The following is a 23,729-nucleotide window of genomic DNA, read 5'->3' as shown; positions in this document are numbered from 1 at the left end:
TTAATGATAACAGGAAATACATTTCTTTCTAAATTAAACTCTAGATAGATAAAAATAAAAAAAAAGAAAGCAGTTTCGTTTTTTATAAATATTGTAGCTGTAACTCCACTCATGTCACATGTCAGGCCACATCACACCATATTCACACCACATCACTAAACTAAAGGGTTCTTTTTCTTTTGTTACATAATACATCATGCCTTGAAATGTAGCCATAACTCCATGTAATAAGGAATAAATAAAATGCTGGCTAAATATGTCCAAGTCAAAAATGTCAGAGCGTTAAACTTACAGTATATAAAACCTGATTATATCTAAACCCAATTAAAAAAAATACTCCTGTATCACATCTACAGTGTATGTGCAATTATCCAGGATAAATTTCAACACATTTCTCATTACTGAGAAAAGCATGACAATGTGTTTACTCTGAACACACTTAGGAACTAAGTCTAAGAAGCAGTGGTTACATTCTGGTAATAAACCTCTTAAAGTTTCATACAACTATACAACGGGAATCGGTTTAATTAGTAATAGTGTAAGTCCGTTTTATTTTGTAAATATTGAAGCAAAAAAGTAAGGACTAATTCCCTGTAGTTTATTTTACTTTGGATCCACACCACTGCTTAATATCTATTGGAACTAATCCAGTCCTATCCATTATAGCATGACTGAATTTGCTTTATTGATGGTTCTAATGAAACTGTCCCTAGACGTCTGTTATAAGTGAGTTTTCCAAAAACAAGTTTTATATGAGCTACTAGAGCTAAAAAGTGGTTCATAATTTCAAAACGGTAATACATTTCGGCCAATCCTGCGCATTTATGTTAATTATTTTAGCTGAAGGCAGTTCATTGGACAAGAGATTAGCTACAGAAATTAGCTAGGATTTACTTTTTTTTAGCTTACCTTCTCTGGTCAGATGAGCAAACTGAGTACCAAAAATATGACAAAAATGCAAAAATCTCATTTTCTAAACCAAATATCAGAAGCGTTTATATTTAAGTACCAATGCGAAACAAAACATAAATACATTTGAAATATTTCATTTATATCCATAGTTAAGAATTTAAAAGTTATTAAAAGTCAGTCTTGTGTGTCGTAATTTTCCGTAGCTGTGACTTTTATTTATTTTATTTATTTTATTTTACCTAAATACCCCTGGCTTATACGTATTCCAGCATACACATGAGCACGGATTTCAGACTCTAGTATTGATGAGCGAGTCTATATGCGAGCAACAGAGCCTGTGTTGTTCATAACATCCCTATCTCCTGTCTGCTTCTGTGCATATGGCCTCAATAATGAAACACTGCGATGCGTCAGGCGTCTCTCACACTGATACGAACAGCAGGAAAAGAAGCCCGATCGGTCCCTACGGTTTCCTCCTCTTCTCTCTGACTTGTTGCCTGTACCGTACAAGGCTGTCTATTCGTATCGTATGACTGACTATTTGGCGTTCGAGCGCAATCACGTCCGATCTCTATAATTACTGATAAAAGTCGAGGCAGGGAGGTGAGTCACGGCATGCTGACCTGTCTGGAACGAACAAAAACGTTGGTTAAAAAATACACAAACAATACAACATTACGCCTATGCAGCGACAGAATGTTCTGGAAGGAGCGTAGATGCTCATGTGCCATCTATTTCAGCATCGAAGCCTAGAAATAAACAGAGATGCAAATGTATAAAGAGTGTTGTTGTTTTTTTACGAGTTGGATCACATTAGTGATTATGATGCTGACACCAATTACCCCATCAGACAAACTAGTAAGAGAGATGGAAAGGAAGAGGAAGCTATAGAGTCAGAGATGACACCAGAGCACTAGTGAGAGAGTGTTAATGGTTTTAACGATCTGTATTCTATAGAAATTACGTTCACAAACATAGATGTAAAGGTAAAAGACTTTTTAAGCGCATTTAGAGACCAGCGTTTTGTCTGTCGAGGCTCAGACAAACTACGCTTTACCTTCAAATATAATCATCAAACGATTTCCAAAATCCTAATTTCTTTCTGAATCCATTTAACATCTTACTCTTCAAACCTGACTCTTCTGTTACAGGTAAATTGTCCTGAATGTTTTAGTTCCACAGTTCACTTAACCATGAGCACAATTCAGTGAAGACAATGAGCACTAGAAATATATGGAATAACCCAAAACAGGAAGTTGCATCATCTGAATTTCCTGACAATCACAGGAAGAAGAAATTAATACCCTTTCGCTAGTGATACTGTGCTATTGTCTTACTTTGAACGCACCTCTGTTTAACCTTAATTATAGACGGAATTCAATCATTAATCATCTGAATGCAGTTTTTTAACGTCTGAAATGTCCTCGTATCATTAGCGGGGACGCTGAAGCAGATTCTCATTTATGTTTCTGATGATTCTGTGCTATAGTCACACGCTGATACTCGGTGGATAAGCGTATGTTATTTTATTTTTTTTTAAAGTCTTCATTTTTACAATTTACAAGGAGTAAATGGCACTGAATTGTGAAACCACCCTAAATATAATAGTCATTGCCCTGTCTGGTGTCCATCTCGAAGCCAAACGGCTCTCGTCGGCCGTATCCATTCCCAGCTGCCTTATCAGCGCTATAAAACTGGTGGCCAAAAAATGATATTCATTACTTCTTGGCCTGCTATCAGTTACATACAAGTTCTCTCCACTGGCTGAAAATTACAGCTACCCTGAGCACTAGCTCGCTATTGTCCTACTCTGTGCACCCTGGTCTTTATCGGTGCGGTAATAAAAGATGTGTGGGGGGGTGACAGAGTCCTCTTTCACCAGCTTAAAGAGTGATGGACTGCAGATTCAGCCCTAAACACTCCACGAAAAACAGCCAATGAAAGTGTCACGGCAGAAACGCTGGAAGTCAAGGCGTTTTCGCGCGACCATTTTAAGACGTGCTTCAAGTTAGCTCGTAAAAGGAGAGAGCGGTCTTTATGTGGCCGATTCAGAGCAATGCATTATGGGAATAGAGAGAGAGAGAGAGAGAGAGAGAGAGAGAGAGAGAGAGAGAGAGAGAGAGAGAGGTGTTAATGATGGCTTGTCTACTGTTTTATGCTTCTAAGGTTTAGAGAAATGAAGGACATGGAGATACGTAACAAACGCTGTGTCTGTTTTCATCATGATCAAACATGGCACCGATGACCCAGAACCAACAGGTCTTAGTCTTGAAAATGTTATTAGAGTTTATGAACTTACAGTCGAACTGCCACAAGTTTCTCCTGAATCAAATACAGGACGTTCCTCTGATCTGAGAACGTTGCTTTTTCCTTGACGATAAAAATCGATTCTCGATTTAAACGTTTAACTCGAACGTGAAGTCTGCGATTCTGTCATTCGTTGGTTTTAGGATTTCTATCTGTTTTTAAAATATTTGTATGTTTTCACAACAAATCTATCCAGTCATGATCTTGATAAAACTACCAACATCCAATAAATCGGGACCAACAGGCAGCTTTACTCGCCTGTCAATCATGTTGGCTGTTATTCAGAAAGCTCCTTCTCCTCTACTGACTTTCAGGACTTATAAGCTCGGTAGCGTGCATGTGCTCAGAGATATATTTGCCTAGATTTTGAGTTTCAATGATTTTTTTTTTCCACAGTGAAAATGAATAAACGTTTAAATGAATGAAACGAAACCTAGAGCAATACACGATCAGTTGAAATGCTTTACAGCCAATTTGTCATTCGACAAAAAAATATTCAAATGTTTATTCATCATAATCTCAATATTCCGATTCTTAATGCGGAGCTGCATCTCATGCAAATGAACTCTCATAAGCAAAAGAAACCAGTTTTCTTGGCATTTCCACCATCTCTGAGGTTCCAGAGATATTTTATATATTCAGTAGCTGCTTTGATAAAAAAAATCTCGAGATGTTTTCTGTGGCTAATTTGATATAATTAACGATAAGATACACCGAAATTTTTAGACTTATTTAACATCACATAACATCCTCATTTATCGTCATATATAATTTTCAGCTATAAAGTGTAGGTCTCGATCCTGATACGTTTATTGTAAGTGTTTGGATGATCGGTTTTAGACTCGTGATTGACCAGGACATACAGTCCAGCTTGTCTCGTTAGTTTAAACACGTCGCAAGGCTTCAGACGATCCCACAGTATAACAGTATCATTTTTAATATGTTGTTTTGTCTGTATTGTGCTTTTCTTTTGCATATTTGGAGACTGTAATATTGGAATCTGCAGAGGTCAATATTGTTAGAATGATATATTGCTCAGGCTTGTTGTGGTGTTTTGTTTTCTGTTCTTTTTTATGTTGTGGTATGTCATATTCAAATTCCAATTTTGTTGGTCAGACGCACAACTACACATTACGACATGCAGTGAAATGCTCAGACAGATAGATAGATAGATAGATAGATAGATAGATAGATAGATAGATAGATAGATAGATAGATAGATAGATAGATAGATAGATAGATAGATAGATAGATACAGTTAAATAGACAGATAGATAGATAGATAGATAGATAGATAGATAGATAGATAGATAGATAGACAGACAGACAGACAGACAGACAGACAGACAGACAGACAGACAGATAGATTGATAGATATCTAGATCGATAGATAGATAGATAGATAGATAGATAGATAGATAGATAGATAGATAGATAGATAGATAGATAGATAGATAGATAGACAGTTAAATAGATAGATAGATAGATAGATAGATAGATAGATAGATAGATAGATAGATAGATAGATAGATAGATAGATAGATAGATAGATAGATAGATAGACAGTTAAATAGATAGATAGATAGATAGATAGATAGATAGATAGATAGATAGATAGACAGACAGACAGACAGACAGACAGACAGACAGACAGACAGACAGACAGATAGATAGATAGATAGATAGATAGATAGATAGATAGATAGATAGATAGATAGATAGATAGATAGATTGATTTTGGGCAAAAAGAAATTTGGGCATAAAAGGCATACAATAAATTCTAAAAATAATAAATTTAAATTTAAGTAAAAAAAATCTGTGCAAATCAACATCTAAATCTTAAAGATTTAAATGTAAATGTAAGTTTATAAAAGTCTGTGCAAATCTGGGTGTTACGGTGTGTTGTGTACAAATCTGTGTTAGAACTCTAAAATACAATAAAACCAATAAACCAATAATAAATGTTCTCTTTATGTTGCAATATAATAACACAACGAATCAGGGCTTAAGTTTAGATCAGATTGGATATAATCTTATATAATCTAACGTATAACCTATAATCTAATTTCAGCCTCTGTGTAATGCACATCCCATCATCCTGAATTAAGCTCCATCCTTTCAAAAGCGCTGACACTGGAGATTCCTCCCATAAACGCGAAATAAACGGAAACTCCTCCAACAAAACTTTACGTAGAGCATTTCAATGGAAACCGAACCGTATCAGAACAATCAGGTCAGAGCCGCGTTACAGACAACCAATCACCTGCTGACCAAATTCTGCTGGGGATAGATCTGTAAGGACAGACAACAAGGGACTGCTGTGGATCGACCACTTGGAGACGATCACGCCGTCTTTGAACCGCCGTTACGTCGGTCGGCTTTGCGCTCGTCTTCATCAGCGAACATCTGAAGACTTCGGGAAGAAGGAATAAGTGTTAAGTCTATGATGAACTCAGAAATGACTCTGACCTGTCAGTTCCTCGGGAGCTACAGACTACAGACTTATTATTTACATTGACATTATTTCCTGTCCAGTGTCACCCAAATGAGGATGAGGTTCCCTTCTGAGTCTGGATCCTCTCAAGGTTTCATCCTCATATCGTCTCATGGAGTTTTTCCTCATCACCGTCACCTCAGGCTTGATCATTAGGGATCGATATTAGAGATAAATAGAATAAACTTTACAATGATTCCTGTTTCTTAGCTTCTGTAAATCTGTCTGTACTCGGAGATAAAAATCTGAAGGAAATATAGAACTTTTTTTTTCTTTTTTTCTTTTTTTCCGCAAACATAATGTACTTCAGCAAACACTTTGAGTGTTGCAACAGGTGTCTGTGGGCAGTTTGTCATAAGCTTCTCCTTCCAGCACAATATGCAGGGTTTCTTTTGAACAAAAAGCACAGATGGTCTGCTTACAGCCAGCATCACACCGCTTACTGCTTTATTCTTCACACTGACAATGTAATACACTACTAATAGAATGAACACATACAAGAGACACAAGTATGTGCACAAAACGCACAACTCGTCCCGGAGCGTGTTAATGTATGCTTAATAGGTGCTTTTGTGCGTCATGGACACATGGTACCTGGAAACGAATCACTGCTGCGTGTCACTGGTGCTACTCTGAAATGTCTTCGTTTCCACTAACAACACACCGCAAAGTGTTTTATTCCTCTTACATCGAAACGGTTTTCCAGGAATTTATCTAAAATATTTTTCTCTCATGAAGTTCGCAGGAAAAAAAAAAATGCACTGATGTTCACGAGAAGCTGGAAAACTGCAAAGACTTACAAAGCTGTTCTAAAGCAGCGACACTGGAGACTGCGTCCGGAAATATCAAAAATAAATAAAAATATGAATAAACCGTGTTGTTGTTCTTTATTAAATATCGACCTATTTGTTACGTAAACATTTAATTGGTTTATTATTAGTCTTCGATTGTAGAGCATCCTGGTGTAAGTTACGTTACTAGAGAATCGCAAAACGAAAATAAATCGAACAGCCAATCAGATTCAGCGGTGCTGTGGTTTAGTAAAATAATGCGCTGAGCTGACAGTTAAAAGCGCATCCTGAATGCGATTACATTTTTTTGTTGTTGTTTTTACGCAAACACAAACTGGGAAACGTATCCGAAGCTCGGCGGTCGTTCGATCAATATGACGATCGCGATTAACAAGCCATATATCGTGCTGTCTGAACACCCTGGCTGGTGTTTATCACACTCTTCTTTCCATCAGCATCCATTCACTGGCTGCGTCAGACTGGAACTGTATTTCATGCCCCACACGTATATATGTGTGTGTGTGTGTGTGTGTGTGTGTGTGTGTGTGTGTGTGTGTGTGTGTGTGTGTGTGTGTGTGTGTGTGTGTATGTTTGGGATAGGGGAACTAAAGAGGCTTGTCTGTATAACGGCCTCTCGTGATGGAGGGCCTAACCGGGCGGCTAACACCGTGCACTAAGATTGTTCTAGACCTCAGGGCCTCAGAGGAAACATATATCCACCTGGCAACAGGGTTGTGAGTGCGTGTGAGTGCGTGTGTGTGTGTGTGTGTGCATGTGTGTTTTCGGGCAGATCTAATCACGGGCTAATAACAGCACAGTAGGAGTCGTTGGCCCTCGTAAATCAATGTGCAAAATAATTGCTAATACACTGGTTATCGATTGGTGCTTGGGCGGCTCATTTTGCGAAGGCCGGGGCGAAGAACTAACACAGTGACAAGGGTAAAGTGTTATTTCTGCGCCGCAGAGACAGCTGGGCCGCGCGGACGAGTCGGGCACGTCGTAATTCTTAATTGACACCTGTCAGGATAATGACTGCAGGCCCAGCTGCTGCGCGAGAATTTCTCTCCACTTCTGTTCATCTGTCAGCTCTAATACCTTTCTGAATGCCACTCCTTTATTCTCACTCTCCGGCTCTTATTTTAGGCCCCATTCATTCTCTCTCTCTCTCTCTCTCTCTCTCTCTCTCTCTCTCTCTCTCTCTCTCTCCCATCGAGCTAAAATAGCTGAAAGCTTTTGTTTAAGCCCACAAGTTAAGAGGCTGTAACAAAGTACTTTCTCTCACTTTCATCTTGGCCTTTTGTACGTCGCAGGATATTTGGAATCGGAAGAACGGGGAGCGAGGAACACACAGTCCCAGGACGGCACTTCCCCGAGTTTGTGGAGGCGTTACAACGTGTTTACTGAACATCATCAAACGGCTTGCTTTCGTTTCATGTTCATCTGTCGAAGCTGATGTGTATGATGCTGTTAGCATAAAAGCAATCTTACACGATCTTTTATACGTCTGTGTGTTTCCAAACCTACCCAAAGCCCCCCACCCCCCCACCCCCCCACCCCCCACGCCCAATCCCCCCCTCCTATGAACTGCTGGTTTCATCCTTTGCAGGTCAGCGAGCGGCTCGTTCTAAGCCAGAGGCTCTGCACATCAAAAGCCGGACCCTTGCATTACGGTTTTAAAGGACGGAGCAGATTTGTGTGGCTTGAATGCGGCTGTGTGAAGAGCGCTGATTATTAAGTGCTGGAGTTTTCTGCTCGCCGTACACTCTAGTAAACATCCGCATCGTAACTTCCCTTCCCCGGGAGTGTAACAGAACGCGAGAACAGATGAGAGCGGTGCAGGACTTAGACGAGCGAGAGGAGTGAGACGACGTCCCGTGGGTTCACGCTGACCTCTGCGTACTCCCCGAGCTCCCAAACTCTCATTACCGGGGCAGGACTTCAGCTTTTCTCTCTTTTGTCTTTCCCCTCTTCTGCCCCCTCCTTCTCTCCCTTTCTGTCTTCGCTCTGACTCACTGCAGACCAAATTAGCTGAGAAATGAAACATACGGGATCAAAACAGACAGACTGAGAGATGGAGAGAGAACGAGAGAGAGAGAGAGAGAAAGAGAGAGAGAGGGAGAGAGAGAGAGAGGGAAAAAGAGAGAGAGAGGGAAAGAGGGAGAGATAAAATGCAGCTGGTCTCTTTGATAGCTCGAGTTCCCATAATACCATGCTGCAAGCCTCCGTTGGTGTTAAGCTACCTCCTCAGTGGTCTGTATTTTCTGATCGTCATGTTGAGGAACTGCAGATACACACCCACACACCCACCCACCCACACACACACACACACACACACACACACACACACACACACACACACACACACACACACACACACACACTCATATTCTAGGTATTCAACATGCTGTTAATATCATCCGAGTTCGAGAAGCTGAACCGAGATATATAGATATTGCAGCTAGCATTTTGGCTTTGTGTTCACGACAACACATCTAAAGGACCGAACGAATGTGTGTCCTTGTCCAAGAAGACAATCAGATAATTCTGTTTCCTTAAAGAAAAGTTTCAGAAAAGTTAACTAGACTGAAGGATCGTATATAACCGACCCGGTATTTTATTATTCTTATTATTCTACCGCACCGCTACCGAGTTCTTTACTCTGATTGGTCAGAATCTGTTGATTTCTCATCTACACAGACAGCAGCTGAAAGACGAACCCAGGGATTATCAGCACGATCGAAGCGCTCGTTCTAACACGTTATCCTACCGGCAGAGCCTGCGCATTAACAGTTGTTCTTTCAAGTGTTTTTTTAAGTGTGTAATCGTTCGTAATGTTCACTGGACGCCAGATGAAGTCTCCAGTCACAGTGTTCTGACACTTTTCGTTTAACGTCAGGAAACAAAAAGCAGCTTTGGGAACGATGGAACGACGGAACGGATGTTTTCGCTGCTACAAAGTAAGTCAGAACTCGCGTTATAGCAGTGATAAACATCCGTCCCATCATCAGGCTCTTTATAATTGTTGTGTATAGAAGGACAAAAATACACTTTGGGTGAACTGTTATAGGAAATTCATCAACTTCATTAACTTCCTGTTACTGATTTTCCTGTAATGGCACATCCTGTAGCATCTTCTACTTTCCACACAGTCCCGTCATGACAATAACCATGTTGTTAACAAGGTATTACATATGAAGCGTGACAGATTTAATAATTCTCTCCTCAGATCCAGAATTACATCACAATATACTTTTACTTTTTACTATTTTTTTTTTCTTTTCTTTAAATCTTTATGTAGTATTTGTTGAGATGTAGTAAAGTAAGACAGAGAAGCCTGATGATATAATGCGATGTGTCGTTGTTCTTCTTTTCCACATCATTTATCATTTATTTGTGTATAGAATTTATAAATGCCAATAAAGTCACTTCACTACGGTGTGTTTTTACAATTTAATCGATTAACTTGTCCTTTTTTTTTTAAATATCAAACCTGAATATTGTTTTGTGTGTTTTGTGTGTATTATGAGTATTGTGTGTACTGTGTGTATTGTGTGTACTGTGTGTTTTGTGTGTACTGTGTGTATTGTGTGTATTGTGTGTTTTGTGTGTATTGTGTGTTTTGTGTGTACTGTGTGTATTGTGTGTATTGTGTGTTTTGTGTGTATTGTGTGTTTTGTGTGTACTGTGTGTATTGTGTGTATTGTGTGTTTTGTGTGTATTGTGTGTTTTGTGTGTACTGTGTGTTTTCTGTTTACTTCAAGAATCGTAACAATTTTCTTTTTTTGTTGGTCATATTGCTTGAATCAAATGGTTTGATATCCATCACAGCTTGAACGTTACATATCTTTCTCTTCCTCTCTTTTTTTTCCTCACACACACACACACACACACACACACACACACACACACACACACACACACACACACACACACACACGGGAGTCTGGAGACCTCTAATTCGGTCTGGGACGAGACGGCGAGTTGACATAACTTATGTGGAAACTAAAAACTCCCAATTGTATAAAAGCTCATTAGGCTGTGAGCGAGCTCTATAGCACGGCAGCGCTGCATGCAGTCATACCCCTGGCATACGGGAAACCCAAACATATTTTCATTTCGATCCGTGCTTTTCCCCATAAAACCTGTCATCTATCTTCATTACTCAACTCAACCTCGGCGTTGTGAGGCAAGCGGCTCGTCGCTCCCGACCGCCCCGACAACTGCATACTCTTTGATTTTCTATAGTCCACAAGCTTTGATCCTGCAAATGCAAATTAAACTATTGCTTTCGAGTGCTGGGCCTAAACATGGATATCGACTACAGAGGTCAATGTCACCTGTTAATGAAGGCAGGCTTGATTCACGTTTACGTTACACGTTACATCCTCGACGTACGCTAAGCGCTTTGGATTTTCACGCAACAGACGGTGAAGCTACGACCCACACGGGGAAAGTGTAAAAAGTTAATTAAAAAAGGCAAAAAAAAAAAATCTGTTGATGTTAAATATTTCCCAAGTGTTTTTAATTCTTCTTCTTTCCTTTTTTTTCTTTTAAATATGCATTAAATTGAAAAGTGTCAATGTCCTGTGTAATTTAAAAATATATTGTGAGAGTAATTACAATTATGAGAGTAAGCCAAGGTCAGCATAAACAAGTGTGATCTTTACGGGTGAGCACTGCACACTCTACAGGGAATAGCACTGCTCACAGTACACACACACACACACACACACACACACACACACACACACACACACACACACACACACACACACACACACACACACACTCAGCAGTAGCTATCTGTTTCTCTTTATATCCTTCATCTGATCCAAAAAAAAAAAAAAAAAGATTAGAAACCTATCTTCAATTAAACAGCGGTCATAGTAAATAGATAAAGACTCGACGACACATACAAAACCCATGTATTACATAAACAGCTCTCTATTTATTCCCCTCCTGAGATTCCTCTAACGAAGCAGAGCAAAAACTGTGGGTATCAAAGTAGAGTGCGCTGGGTTTTAAGAAGGAGTGCTCCGGGTTTGAGACGCAGGCAGCACGTTCGATAACGTACAGGATAGTGGTGATTTAACACCCACAGATAATGGCGGCACGTCGACTAAGCACGCCGTCTGATTGGCTGAGAGAGTGTGCGGGCCCAGCGGTGCGGTTAAGAGCCAGGATTACCAAGGTCATTAAGCAGCATCGCTGCCGTGACGTGATTAGTCAGGTAGCAAAGTCCATTTGTCACCTGCGCCAGAAAATTGAGTTAATGCGGCACTACGGGCTATGGGAACTGTATAATATCAACTTGATTACATCAAGGCAGCTGCCGAGCTGACACCTAGCCGAATTTGTCAGCTTTAATCGTTAGGCGCTGTCACAAATCCATCAGAAGCTCAGATAATTAGGGCCCCTATCTAAGGAAAGCAGCAGACGAACTGTTAGCTTTTTTCTCTGATAATTAAGAAGCCTTTCGTCCTCAGTGAAGGGCCGAGTTTAATGACTCCCTGTGCTGGTTCAAAAACAGTGTCTCCTCGCTGCTTATTTGTCTGGACCTATTCTCAAGCGCCCTGATTTAACCACAGAAAAAAACAAGAGAACATTTTCAGACCTCATGAGACACGGACAGTTTTAGGTTTTACTATTGAAGTGAGTCTCACACAATTATGTTTGTGCTCTTATATATAAGCCAGGCATTGACCATTTGAAAAACAAAAAATTAATAAAAAGTAAAAAAAGTAATAATAATTGCAGTGCAGTCAATTTTTTTTGGGAGTCCATCTCCCATGGAGGAGACTTCAAAAGGCTTCTAATGTAAATCCAGACCTGAACGCTGAGCGATTTCGCTCTCCTGGGCTGCTGCTCTTGCTCTGCACTCGATATTGGAGGCCTGCATGTGTACGCTTCAGAGAAAAAGCAGCAAATCGAAACGAACGGCTGCAGCAGGCCGACACATTCGGCTCCCACTGCACCATCACGACCGAAGCAACGGGCCGAGAGGGGATAATGATTGTGACCAAAAAAAACAAAAACAAACACGATGCTATGACTGCGAATAAAGCACACCACGACTGCCTAGTAAAGGTGGAGGAGTGGAAACGGGACACAGCCGTGTGCCTCAGTCCTCCATAATGAAAGATAAAGTAGTCACGATTCACGACACAATAAAACTTAAAAAAAAAACAAAAAGACTTCCTTTCTCACTCATTCAAACCCCAAGGTTAAAGAGACTATTTCTTGTGCCCCTGTTTGTTTTGGTTTCGATTGTGCAAAATGTCACGCCGTGGGATTGATGGAAAACCGGGCCTGCCAAATTCTGATTGACCATAACAGCCAATGATGCATATGGCTGTCAAAAGACAGACAATTAAATCAATATTCACTGCAGGCAGGAGGGTTTGATGCTTTTTTTTTTAGGTACATCCTGCCAGGTCATATTACCAGCTGCCATCTCACCTCAGAGAGTCTTTAAACTCCCAATGACAGTCTGTACCTACAAGTCTACTCGCCCCGAGTATGGGGAAAAAAAAATTCATTTCGCACTGTTGCGCCTCAAGTATTAGTATGAAATTAAGCCTAGTAAGAAGAGGCATGTGCCTAAATGTCAGTGCTTCACTTTAATACCAAGTATGTCTAGTGGAACTCAGCTATGTGGTGTCACCGTTTTTCCTCTCATAATTTTTGGGCCTAAGTACTACCGAGACGTGTTTTCCTGAATCCTAGTTGTCACTGCGATTCCGTCAGAGGGAGCTCTCGTTTGCAAGGGGGACAGACCTGTCTGTCTCAGAGGAAGGACACGTCCACTGCTAGGCAACTGTCCACTTATACGAAGCTTCAAAACAAACACTAGGAACAGAAAGTCAGATTAGCAGTAGCGTAATAAGAACTGATTTCCCATGCCGCCAGTTAACAGACTACAATCTTTAAAATAAAGACATTTTTATTTATTATAAAGTCTATATGTCAAAACCTATATACAAAGAGATGCCTATGAATGATTTAGTGATACCGACACACCCTAGTTACCTCTCTCTCTCTCTCTCTCTCTCTCTCTCTCTCTCTCTCTCTCTCTCTCTCTGTGTCTTTCTCTTTCCTTATTTTCTGTCTGAGATGAAAAAAGTCTAAGAATGCTCCCTCTCTTTTCTGTTCTCTCCCCAGCGGGGTAAAAGTTTTCCTGCGTGTCCAGGCCCGAGGAAGAGCGCATGCGCGTTTCCATGGTGAATGATTCACTGATGGTTATCGGGAATGAATAGATCAAAGGCGGCCACGTGACAGGCGATCAATCAAGCATCAAATCCAGGAAGGCAACTACACAGGAGTGCAGAAAAGTCTAGAAAAGTGCATTTTATTGTCCAGGGGGTCTTGGGCACGATTAGATTCGCATTTTTAACATAGTTTTAAAAAGTTTCTGAATTTCAATCTGTATACACTTTGACTCTGACTCTGGATGTTCATCACATGCAAGAGTTAATGCATTTGTTTGTGTCCTGCTTACAGTGTGATAGTAGTGATGTCACAGTGTGCGGCCTGAGAGATGCCACTGGTTTGGTGTTAAATGTTGCATCCTGCGTTGTTTTCCAAACAAACAACGGAGTGCAGTTGTTTTACAAACAAACAACGCATGCGTTTTGTGTGTGTGTGTGTGTGTGTGTGTGTGTGTGTGTGTGTGTGTGTGTGTGTGTGTGTGTGTGTGTGTGTGTGTGTGATAGGGCTTACCTGAAGAACGCCTCGGCGCTTGCTGCTTTCTCCTCGGCATGCTCTTCTCCAACTCTCTCCACTTGACTTTTCATACAGAATCAAAATACAGACGGCGACAAAAATAAAAAAGAAATCTTCTATACGGTCCTTTTCTTTTTAATCAACCAGGATCTGGATTTTTTTTTTATTCGATCTTAATTTTCTCCTTTAAAAAAAGTCACTTTTGATTAAAAGTCTCAGATCGCAGCGTTGCCCAGTTTCATTCTTTACTAAAAAAAAAAAAAAAAAAAAAAAAAAAAGGAAAAATAAGAAGAAAGCAAAGATTGTTGATGAATCAAACTGCAAAGTGCTCTAGAGGTAAAGCAGTTCACGGGCAGCCCCGTTTGGAGACTCGGTGCATTAGCGGTATCTCCGGTGTCGGTGTGTAACGGCGCACAGCTCGGTCACTGCTGAACAGCCTCTCCGTCCATTTCTCCCTGATCTTCTCCGAGCGCGACGTTTCACCGGGGCAGAGTAAAGAAAAGGGAGGAAACTTCCACACACACTCACACACAGCCAAAAAACAAAAAACAAAAACAACAACACCCAGTCCGACTGTATTTCCGTCCGTTTAGGCGCTCGTCCCGGGGAGGGGGCGGCTCAGGCTCCTGCACTCGGAGAAAAGAGAAGACGGGAACGCGGTTAACGTCAGTCAGTCAGCGGGAACGGCTCGCGCGCGCGGGCAGAGGAGAGCTTCAGCTTTCAGCTCTTCAGCTTCCCCACGTTCCCTCCGGTATTCACAAACGAGAGTGTCCGTGCATGCTCGGCCGACATGTGGACAGCTGATTTCGGGCGTGATAAACAAGATTTGAGAGAGATGGAAAAAACAGAATCTAACCAGGTGCTCTTGCGGAAAAAAAACGGACAGCAACTAATTGGTAAAAGTACCGGGAGCGAAACGGTAAGGCTCGAGGCTTCGGCTGGTCGCTGGAGATAAAAAAAAATAAGGATCGCACGTTGAAGACGGGAGAGCGTTTCAGACAGTCTCAACTGATAGACAGACGCATCGAGTTGCCTTTCCTGCTCCTCTACACTCCACCCCTCCAGGAGCGTCACTCTGACAGTGAAATCCGAGCTGTCAATCTTTTTAATTGCTCTGTTTTTTTTCCCTCTCTTCCTCCTCCCGAACAGGGTCGACTGGAGGAAAAAAGAGAAGCTGCTTGTTTTGTTTGTTTTTTTCTCTTTCGGAACACGGATCACATAATAATAATAATAATAATAATAATAATAATAATAATAATAATAATAATAATAATAATAATAGCCAAAGAGAATTGACTTATTTTTATTCTAAGGTGTGACTATAACATTTCCGCGCGTCTTGTGATAGTTCAATGGAAGAGACGGAAAACGAAATGAAGCACTTTTACGCACGCTTAACGCACGAAGTTTACTATTTACAGCATGACGTACTGGTAGGTGTCATCATTGTTTTAGCTAAAAGTTTACTTATTAACATGTTTGCTGCTGATAAATCTGAGATAACACACTCATGATCTGATTACTTTCTGTTTGATCTCTTTGATGGTGTCGCGTATTATTATAAGGACGCGGAAACTTCACGCCCACAAAACGACTTCTTATCCAATGTTGCGTTTGTGAACACATTATTTGATCATTTCGTGTTCGGGGTATTTTTTTTCCACCCCCGTGTTAAAAAAAACGCGTGGGAAGTTACAGGATGATTCGTTGCACCTTACTAGGAAGTGAAGCACTTTGCACGGGAAGGGGAGGGACTCCAGGAAATAAGTTCAGTGGCCACGTCTGAGAGCGCGTACTAAATAGTATGGGCAAAAAAAAAAAAAAAAAAGTACGCAACTGAGCAGAGTGCACACCAGACTGTTTAATACGCAAGTATGCAAGGTTGCTTATTAATTAGGCTTCTTATTCAACTGCAATACATGCATCAACTAAGTGACGTCTTCCGTGCATTAGCCTATAAAGTGAAGACTGGTTATAACGCGTTATAACAGCAGCACTCATCTGAACCAAAGGCGAACTTTTTTTTTTTTTTTGTCGTCGTAGACGCATCACCTATTCTTTTTGAAGTCAATACTGGCGCTAAGTTCTATGTTTTAAGTGATTTTTTTAGGAGGGCCGGCTTTGAAAGCGCATGGCGGACGATGCACCTTCCTTGTAGCGGATTTTTAAATAGTCTTCCTTGCGGCGGCTGGCGGGAGCGCGCGTGCTTTCACACACACACACACACACACACACACACACACACACACACACACACACACACACACACACAGAGAGAGAGAGAGAGAGAGAGAGAGAGAGAGAGAGAGAGAGAGAGAGAGAGAGAAGAAGAAGATGCTGCTAGCCTTCGTATTCAGGCGAACACCGGAGTCATCTATAAGGTATGTATTACAGCGCTCTTGGTTCCGAAATGCAGTCCGTTATTATAACTGTAACTTCGCTCGCGCGCGCAGTTTCGGTAACACGCACACACATACACACGCGTCCGCGCGTTCATTACGGCATCTCTGACATGATACACAAGCTAAACCGGTTTCTTCTGCACAAGTTAGGTTTGTAAAGCAGTCTGCTTACCTTTTATGGAGCAGCGCATCCTTGAGATATTGCCAGCTGCGCGTTTTACGCTCTTCGCCTTCAGGCAGAGGCGAATAATAATGCGGAAATATTTCCAAGTTCCGCCCCAGCATCTGTCTATCTATCCACCCATCCATCCACCCATCCATCCGCCCATCCCCGTGTCTAGCGCGAATCTGCCTGTCGCCTGTCGTTGATGCGTCTTACGTCACCGAGCTGCCATCAGAAACTCGTACAGGGGAAGCGGGACACACACACACACACACACACACACACACACACACACACACACACACACACACCACGCATACACACACACACACGCCTCAGCAGCATTCGGCTGGAAGGTTGAAAAGTCTTCCAGCGTAAGTGGTCGATTATTGGTCTTGTGTTTTTTTTTTGTTTTTTTGTTCTTATTGTTCGTTTGGTTTTTTTAGGTATTGTTTTTGTTTGTTTGAATTTTTTCTGTCTAGGCTTAAAATAGACTCACGATTGGCGAGCTTGTAGAAAATAGTGAAAAGAAAGTGTGAGAATGTGTTTTGCTTCTTGTAAATAGGTTAATGCTGATGTGCAGCATCGGTCTCTCTGCACACGCTCTCAGCTCAGTGTATACAAAGTGCTCTGGCATGGAGTTTTAGGAAAATCTCTAATCACTTCGGCGTCTACATTAGAGCCTGTGCTTCATAGAAACGTTATATATAGTCAAAGCTGTAAAATAAAAACCTACATAAACTCACCTGCATGTATCTATACATAACTCCTGATAACTTTTTTTGTCATATAAAATATTTATACTCCATGTTATTATTATTATTATTATTATTATTATTATTATTATTATTATTATTTTACTAATTTTAAACGGAATATCCTACAACAGTCACGTGTTTTAACCCACTGTCTTAATCTGAAAAACAGAAAAAATGTCTTTCAGTAAAGATGGTCACAATTGGTTTGTTTGCGTGCGTGCGTGTGTGTGTGCGCGCGCGCGCGCGCGCGCGTGTGTGTGTGTGTGTGTGTGTGTGTGTGTGAGAGAGAGAGAGAGAGAGAGAGAGAGAGAGAGAGAGAGAGAGAGAGAGAGAGATGCACACTGCTCAGGTAAACCACAGGACCACTCTCACTTTTACGCACACGTAATTCTGACTGAACACACACAGAGTGTGTGTGTGTGTGTGTGTGTGTGTGTGTGTGTGTGTGTGTGTGTGTGTGTGTGTGTGTGTGAGAGAGAGAGAGAGAGAGAGAGAGAGAGAGAGAGAGAGAGAGAGAGAGAGAGAGAGAGAGAGAGAGACGATCTGCGTATCAGTTTAGTAAGAAAAGGCACATGTGGCCTGAGGAGAAAGTTGCGGCGTTTGTAGTTGCGCATCTGATTAGGACATAATTTAATCATCTAGGCTGCGTCCCAAATCCGCACCAAACAGTTAACAACAGAATGGACTGAAACAGCATGTATTAGTTGTACTAACATATTTTGTCATACAGAAGTGAAGTGTAAAGTAGGCTGCGTTTGGAAGTAGGCTGCGTTTAAATTCATCGTCCGTATCATGGTTAATATCCAGACATGTATTGTTTTTTCCACATGAACTTTTGTGTAAAAGTTTTACCATTTTGTAAGATATAAACCGAAATTAGATTAGAAATTAAAATGGGTGCGATTAAAAGACAGTGTATCCTTCCATACGTGCCAAATAGTTGCTCTTTATTCACCGTATATTTTAGACAATAACTATAACCGTGTGTGTGTGTGTGTGTGTGTGTGTGTGTGTGTGTGTGTGTGTGTGTGTGTGTGTGTGTGTGTGTGTGTGAGAGAGAGAGAGAGAGAGAGAGAGAGAGAGAGAGAGAGAGAGAGGAAGAAGGAGCAAAACAGACGCATGTTTCTGTCTCTGTCCATCTGTGACTATTCACAAACACCCAAAATTATAAGGAAAATATTTATTTTGCTTTAAAGCTACTGTACAACTAGATTTAAACATGTTATATATATTTTCAACTTAAACCCTACATCTATAATAGATAAAGCACAGATATACGTAATAGAGAATTTAGCGTGCTGTCAGAATGTAAATCCTGGTATACTGATCATGGAGAGGTTTACTGCTGATATGTTAGTCTTGGTGAAAGGTTGTGACACGTCTAAACACATCTGCACTATTTATTATTCATAACGGCGTGCAGCGCTTAACATCACATATACATTCATCGGCAGGTTTACGGGCTACTAATCATTTGTTATTTATTCCTTTGCCATATTTTCACTCTGTAATAATGCAGAACTGTTCTTTTTTGTTTTCTTTGCATTTTCACACCAACTCTCAGAGTAAGTCAATGATTAACACGAGGTTATTGCCATCCGTGCCATCAAGTGTAAGCTAGCTGGTGTAGGGATTAGTGAAGTGAAGCCCAGGGAGAATCAGGGTGTCCACCTCTGAAAGTGACTTTCGTGCACGCATCGCCACATTTGAACATCATTATGAGTCATATACTGTATTGCTCGCGAGCTATACATCGACGTTGTGCGTGTCCGTAGACTCACATCGAGACCTAAAGATCTGAGCATACTATCGAACAGTGTTGTTTTTATTTCTCTGTGTGGGTGGAGAACCTTTGGAGACTTTACCGTGCTTTCTCATGTGAATGGAAAAAGGAGCTTCTTTTTCTTACATCAACAAAGCATTAATGTACTTATACATTTCTGATGTTCTTACTGGAAAACTGTGTTAAGACCTTACTCACGATATATTTGTATATGCAAAACAAAACATGTACACAGATGTGCAGCAATAAAAAAAAACAAAAAACAAAACAAACATCTGGACCGTTTTGGGGTAGGTTGAACACGAACGTACGTGTCATTTCACACCATGCTACAGTCACACACAAATGAAAGGGTTCTTGTCTTCTCGTTGCAGAGATTCCAAATGGAAATATGTCTAACGTTTTCATTTTATAGGTGATGACAACATCGTTGAGAACGGACATAGTGGCGACTAAAAAAGGTCAGAGGTCCTCATGCTTAAATGATTGTTACTTAGTAGACATTTGTATTTTATCTCTGCCTTTAGGATTTGTGTAAAATCATCCATTTTTTGCAAAATAGAATGTTGTGTTATTAATATATTAGATAAGCATATGTGATACAGCCTCCGAAATGCGATAACAGAAAAGAACAGTTTTATTATGAAGCTTTATATATATTAGGCTCAATTTATGACATTGCATTATAGCAATCATCATCATCATCATCATCATCATCATCATCACGTCAAACGCATATCAATGCATATTTGTTAAAACTTTAATTCCACCATTAAAGGCATCGACTTACATCCGACCACTTCGACACTATGTGCTAGCGTTTATAAAGAATCACTGTGTGAGAATCACAACAACATTTACTCTCAGGCTATTTCTTAAAAAAAGCTCAGGATCAGTGATAGTGTGTTTAGTGTGATCTGTACTCAGGGATGTCGAAATAATCTTAATCGAAATAAACTACGAAGCATTTGGGACACAGAACATTGTACACGAGTGTATTAGTAGCTAGAGTGATGACATATTACAGTATCTGTTTCATACTATAGTACCTTCACACCTGTTTAGTAGAGATGGCACAATACTAATATTATTTTTTATTTACCGATAGCATTACACAAACCTTGATTATCAGACCATACCAAAATCCATCTGATAGCTTTTATTTTTAATTTTTATTTCTCCAAAACCAGCCTTTATAGTCAATCATACAAATATCATTTGCATTGTAAGCATAATCATTATAAGAAAGTGTAAATAAAATAAATAAATAAAAATGTAAAACTTTTTCTAGTATATAATTTAGGTATTATTCCACTGACAAACGTGTATTAAATCTATATTTATTTAAGAATACTGTATGAAGTAGATTTCTTTAGCAAAAGCATTCTGAAAAGCAGAACAGTTTTAGACCTGCGTTATTTGTAGCATTACTATATACAGTAAGTATTTCATTTGTTTTAATAACCTTGGCTGGAACATGGAATTAAATATTAAACATTTTATAAATATTTAATGATGATGTAGTTGATGTAAGCAAATAAAAGACAGAACAACAGGCAGAGGTATTTATTCATTTGTATACTGCAGCATAATAATTCTGCTTCATAGTAGTTTATAGCTAAGTCCAGGTAGCACACATTAATAACAGTTTAGGTCACCTGGGACAGAAATCCCTCCTATCACACTTAATATACTTGATTTATGCACTTTTTTGATCATGAGAGATTTAGAAAAGTTGTTCTATTATGTAGAAAATCTCCAAACTTCAATCAAAAGGTGGGCCAAATGAGTTTCGTCGTCTCATTGACAGGCTGAAACTAAAGCTATATGATAAAAAATAAAACAATAAAGAGCAGCCTTATGACGTGTAGCGAGGATGAACTCGTGAGATGAGAATCCATCAGATAAGGGAGCATAATTAGAATGTCAGCCTGCTCAGAAGAACGAGTCAGTGTGTGTGACCCATCACTGCTTTACATAACTCTCCGTATCTCTCCTGTAGTTTAGTCCTGAAGTGCTGATGAAGAACACACACAAAGTTCTTCAAGTATGACACTTTAACCTTTCCAGGAAACACACAAACAGTTAACATGTGGATGGATATACAGAAATGGCAGGTCCTCAACACATTTAAAATAATGATCCAAAAACAATTGTGTATTGTGTGTTTGTGGTTTTTGTTTGGGAATTAGATAATTTGGCCTGTATACTAATGTAGTACTATTTTATGGAATAAATATGCTTATGGAATAAATATCACTCTTCACAGTTTACATTGTCTGCAGTGTTCATTTACTCATGTAGTGAAGTGTCCTATAAATCAGTACACAAGCAGTACAAATGATCAGACACCCTGAACAAATGTGCTTAGATATTTTAAATGTATATATATATATATATATATATATATATATATATATATATATAATATATATATATATATATATATATATATATAATTGTTATCATACTTGCCGGTCATACACCAGCAATTCTTCTTCTTCTTCTTCTTCTTCTTCTTCTTCTTCTTCTTCTTCTTCTTCTTCTTCTTCTTATTATTATTATTATTATTATTATTATTACTGATGCTGTAAAACTTCATATTATAAAATCATTAAATATATAATTATTTATATGTTATATATTAAGCTTTATATATAAATAATAATAATAATAATAATAATATTAATAATAAACTCATTTTAATGAATTACATTTAGAAGCATTAAGTTAAATATTTCACAAAATAAAAATTAAAAAGTATATATTTTAGAATATTCAGCATTAGTTATTTTATATTATTAGTTAATTTTCTTTGTTTTCTTTGTAAATAAAGAATTCCGTTGGAAACTTTGTGCACATCTTCACACCATTACTGTCTTATGCAAGGCCACTAATATCACTAACATACATTAGCCTTTAGGAATATCTGTGACAAACGGAGGGCGTATTTAAAGAGTTTTCATGGCTGCATCGGGACTTTGCCGCAAGGTTGCAGCGGACACCAGATGTGCTAACATGAGTTTTTTTTATATTAGCAGCTTTATAAAAAGCTGTATGGGTAATAGTGTATATTTACTGGAAATACTTCAGATGAAATAAGTTTACTTCTAAATACTTGTTGCAATAAACAAGATAATAATCTGTCATGCAATATAGCGAATAATAATATTCAAAAGATAAAAAAAAATATTTCCAGATGTGGCATGTCATTTTTAATTGCCTACTAAATCTACTAGCTGTATTTCTACATTGCTGTTTTGTATTGTAACAACTAAGATTGGTTTGAACGATTTTTTTTAAATATTATAATGCTAAAGATTGTTCTAATCTAATAAATTAGTGCTTGCGGCACTCATGTGCTCACATACAGAAGTGTCAGATAAAACATCTGCAGCAAAACAAACACCAAATTATTTCTATATATTATTTCATCGATTTTTTTCCGAAGCCGCAGCATTAAGTGATCTTATTTCTGTGAAGTTTTAACAAGATACTTTGCCACATTCAAGCTTGATAGCAATTTATATATGTATTGTCGTGTTTATTTTTCAACTAATATGAAGAGGATATGAAGAGATATGAAATTTGGGAATTTTGTGAACAAATTGTGTTTTATGTTATATTACGTAAGATGTGTTAGATTTCTTACTGTTTTCAATTTGTATCTCTCATGTGTTTTTCATTCATATTGTACAGCGAGTAATTAAAGATGCATGTTTTAAATGTGTAAATGTCTTCTGTGCTTTAATTTCCTTCATGGCTTTTTAAAGCACATACCTGTAACTGATTAACTGATTGAATGAAATTTTATACCAGAAGAAAAACATGTTGGAATTTTTAAATTATTATTCATTAAAGAAAACTATGTTCTTGTCTGCAAAATTATATAAAGTATATATAAAACATGCACACACTGGTCAATTGTAGGTCTGCTCATTCATACAAGGATAGATGGAAGGAGTGCATTGTAGAAGCAAGATATTGTTGTATATTCTGAGATGTTTTTCAGCTCTTTGTGGTTGTAGTGCTTATTTGAGTTCCAGTAACCTTCTGCTCAGCTTGAATCAGTCTGGCTATTCTCATCTGATCTTTTACATGTTTTTTACACCATTCCTGATGAACTCTAAAGCTCTACAGACAGTTGTGTGAATTCTACAGTAGTTCCTGCAATAATTGAACCGATCTGTACACCAAAGTCCGAGCCTAATCACTTTTCCCTTCATTCTGATTTGTAAATGAGACCATTGTGTATTTGTGTGATGTCCTGCATCACAATGCTGCCACATGATCGGTCTGTTGAGTATTTGCATGGATGAGCAGTTATGTACAGTACAGTAGGAGTGTACATAATCATTCAGTAGTGTAGAAGTGTGTTGTGTTTGTTCTCTGTGAGT

At 39.1% G+C, this 23,729-nt stretch overlaps 1 protein-coding gene and 1 long non-coding RNA gene across 3 annotated transcripts in view; one reads left to right on the top strand and one right to left on the bottom strand.

Annotated features, from left to right (window-relative positions):
* tshz1 (teashirt zinc finger homeobox 1) overlaps positions 1-14,586 on the bottom strand; it is a 43,250-nt gene extending 28,664 nt beyond the window's left edge. The window contains exon 1 of the mRNA XM_047807867.1: positions 14,224-14,586. Within this exon, the coding sequence (XP_047663823.1) occupies positions 14,224-14,263 (40 nt within the window). The 5' untranslated portion in view covers positions 14,264-14,586. The remainder of the gene's footprint in view (positions 1-14,223) is intronic.
* A 787-nt stretch (positions 14,587-15,373) lies between these two features.
* On the top strand, positions 15,374-21,605 carry LOC113661476. 2 transcript variants are annotated; one of them, XR_007139387.1, is made up of 2 exons: positions 15,374-15,659; positions 19,748-21,605. It is a non-coding gene; the product is annotated as an uncharacterized LOC113661476 (long non-coding RNA). The 2 variants fall into 2 exon arrangements; XR_003445047.2 differs by having other exon boundaries at positions 15,374-16,607.
* The last annotated feature ends 2,124 nt before the right edge of the window (positions 21,606-23,729 follow it).

This window comes from Tachysurus fulvidraco, chromosome 24 (assembly GCF_022655615.1).
Source record: "Tachysurus fulvidraco isolate hzauxx_2018 chromosome 24, HZAU_PFXX_2.0, whole genome shotgun sequence".
Lineage (NCBI taxonomy): Eukaryota > Metazoa > Chordata > Actinopteri > Siluriformes > Bagridae > Tachysurus > Tachysurus fulvidraco.
Note: the sequence above shows the minus strand (reverse complement) of the source record. Positions and strands in the feature narration are given on the sequence as shown.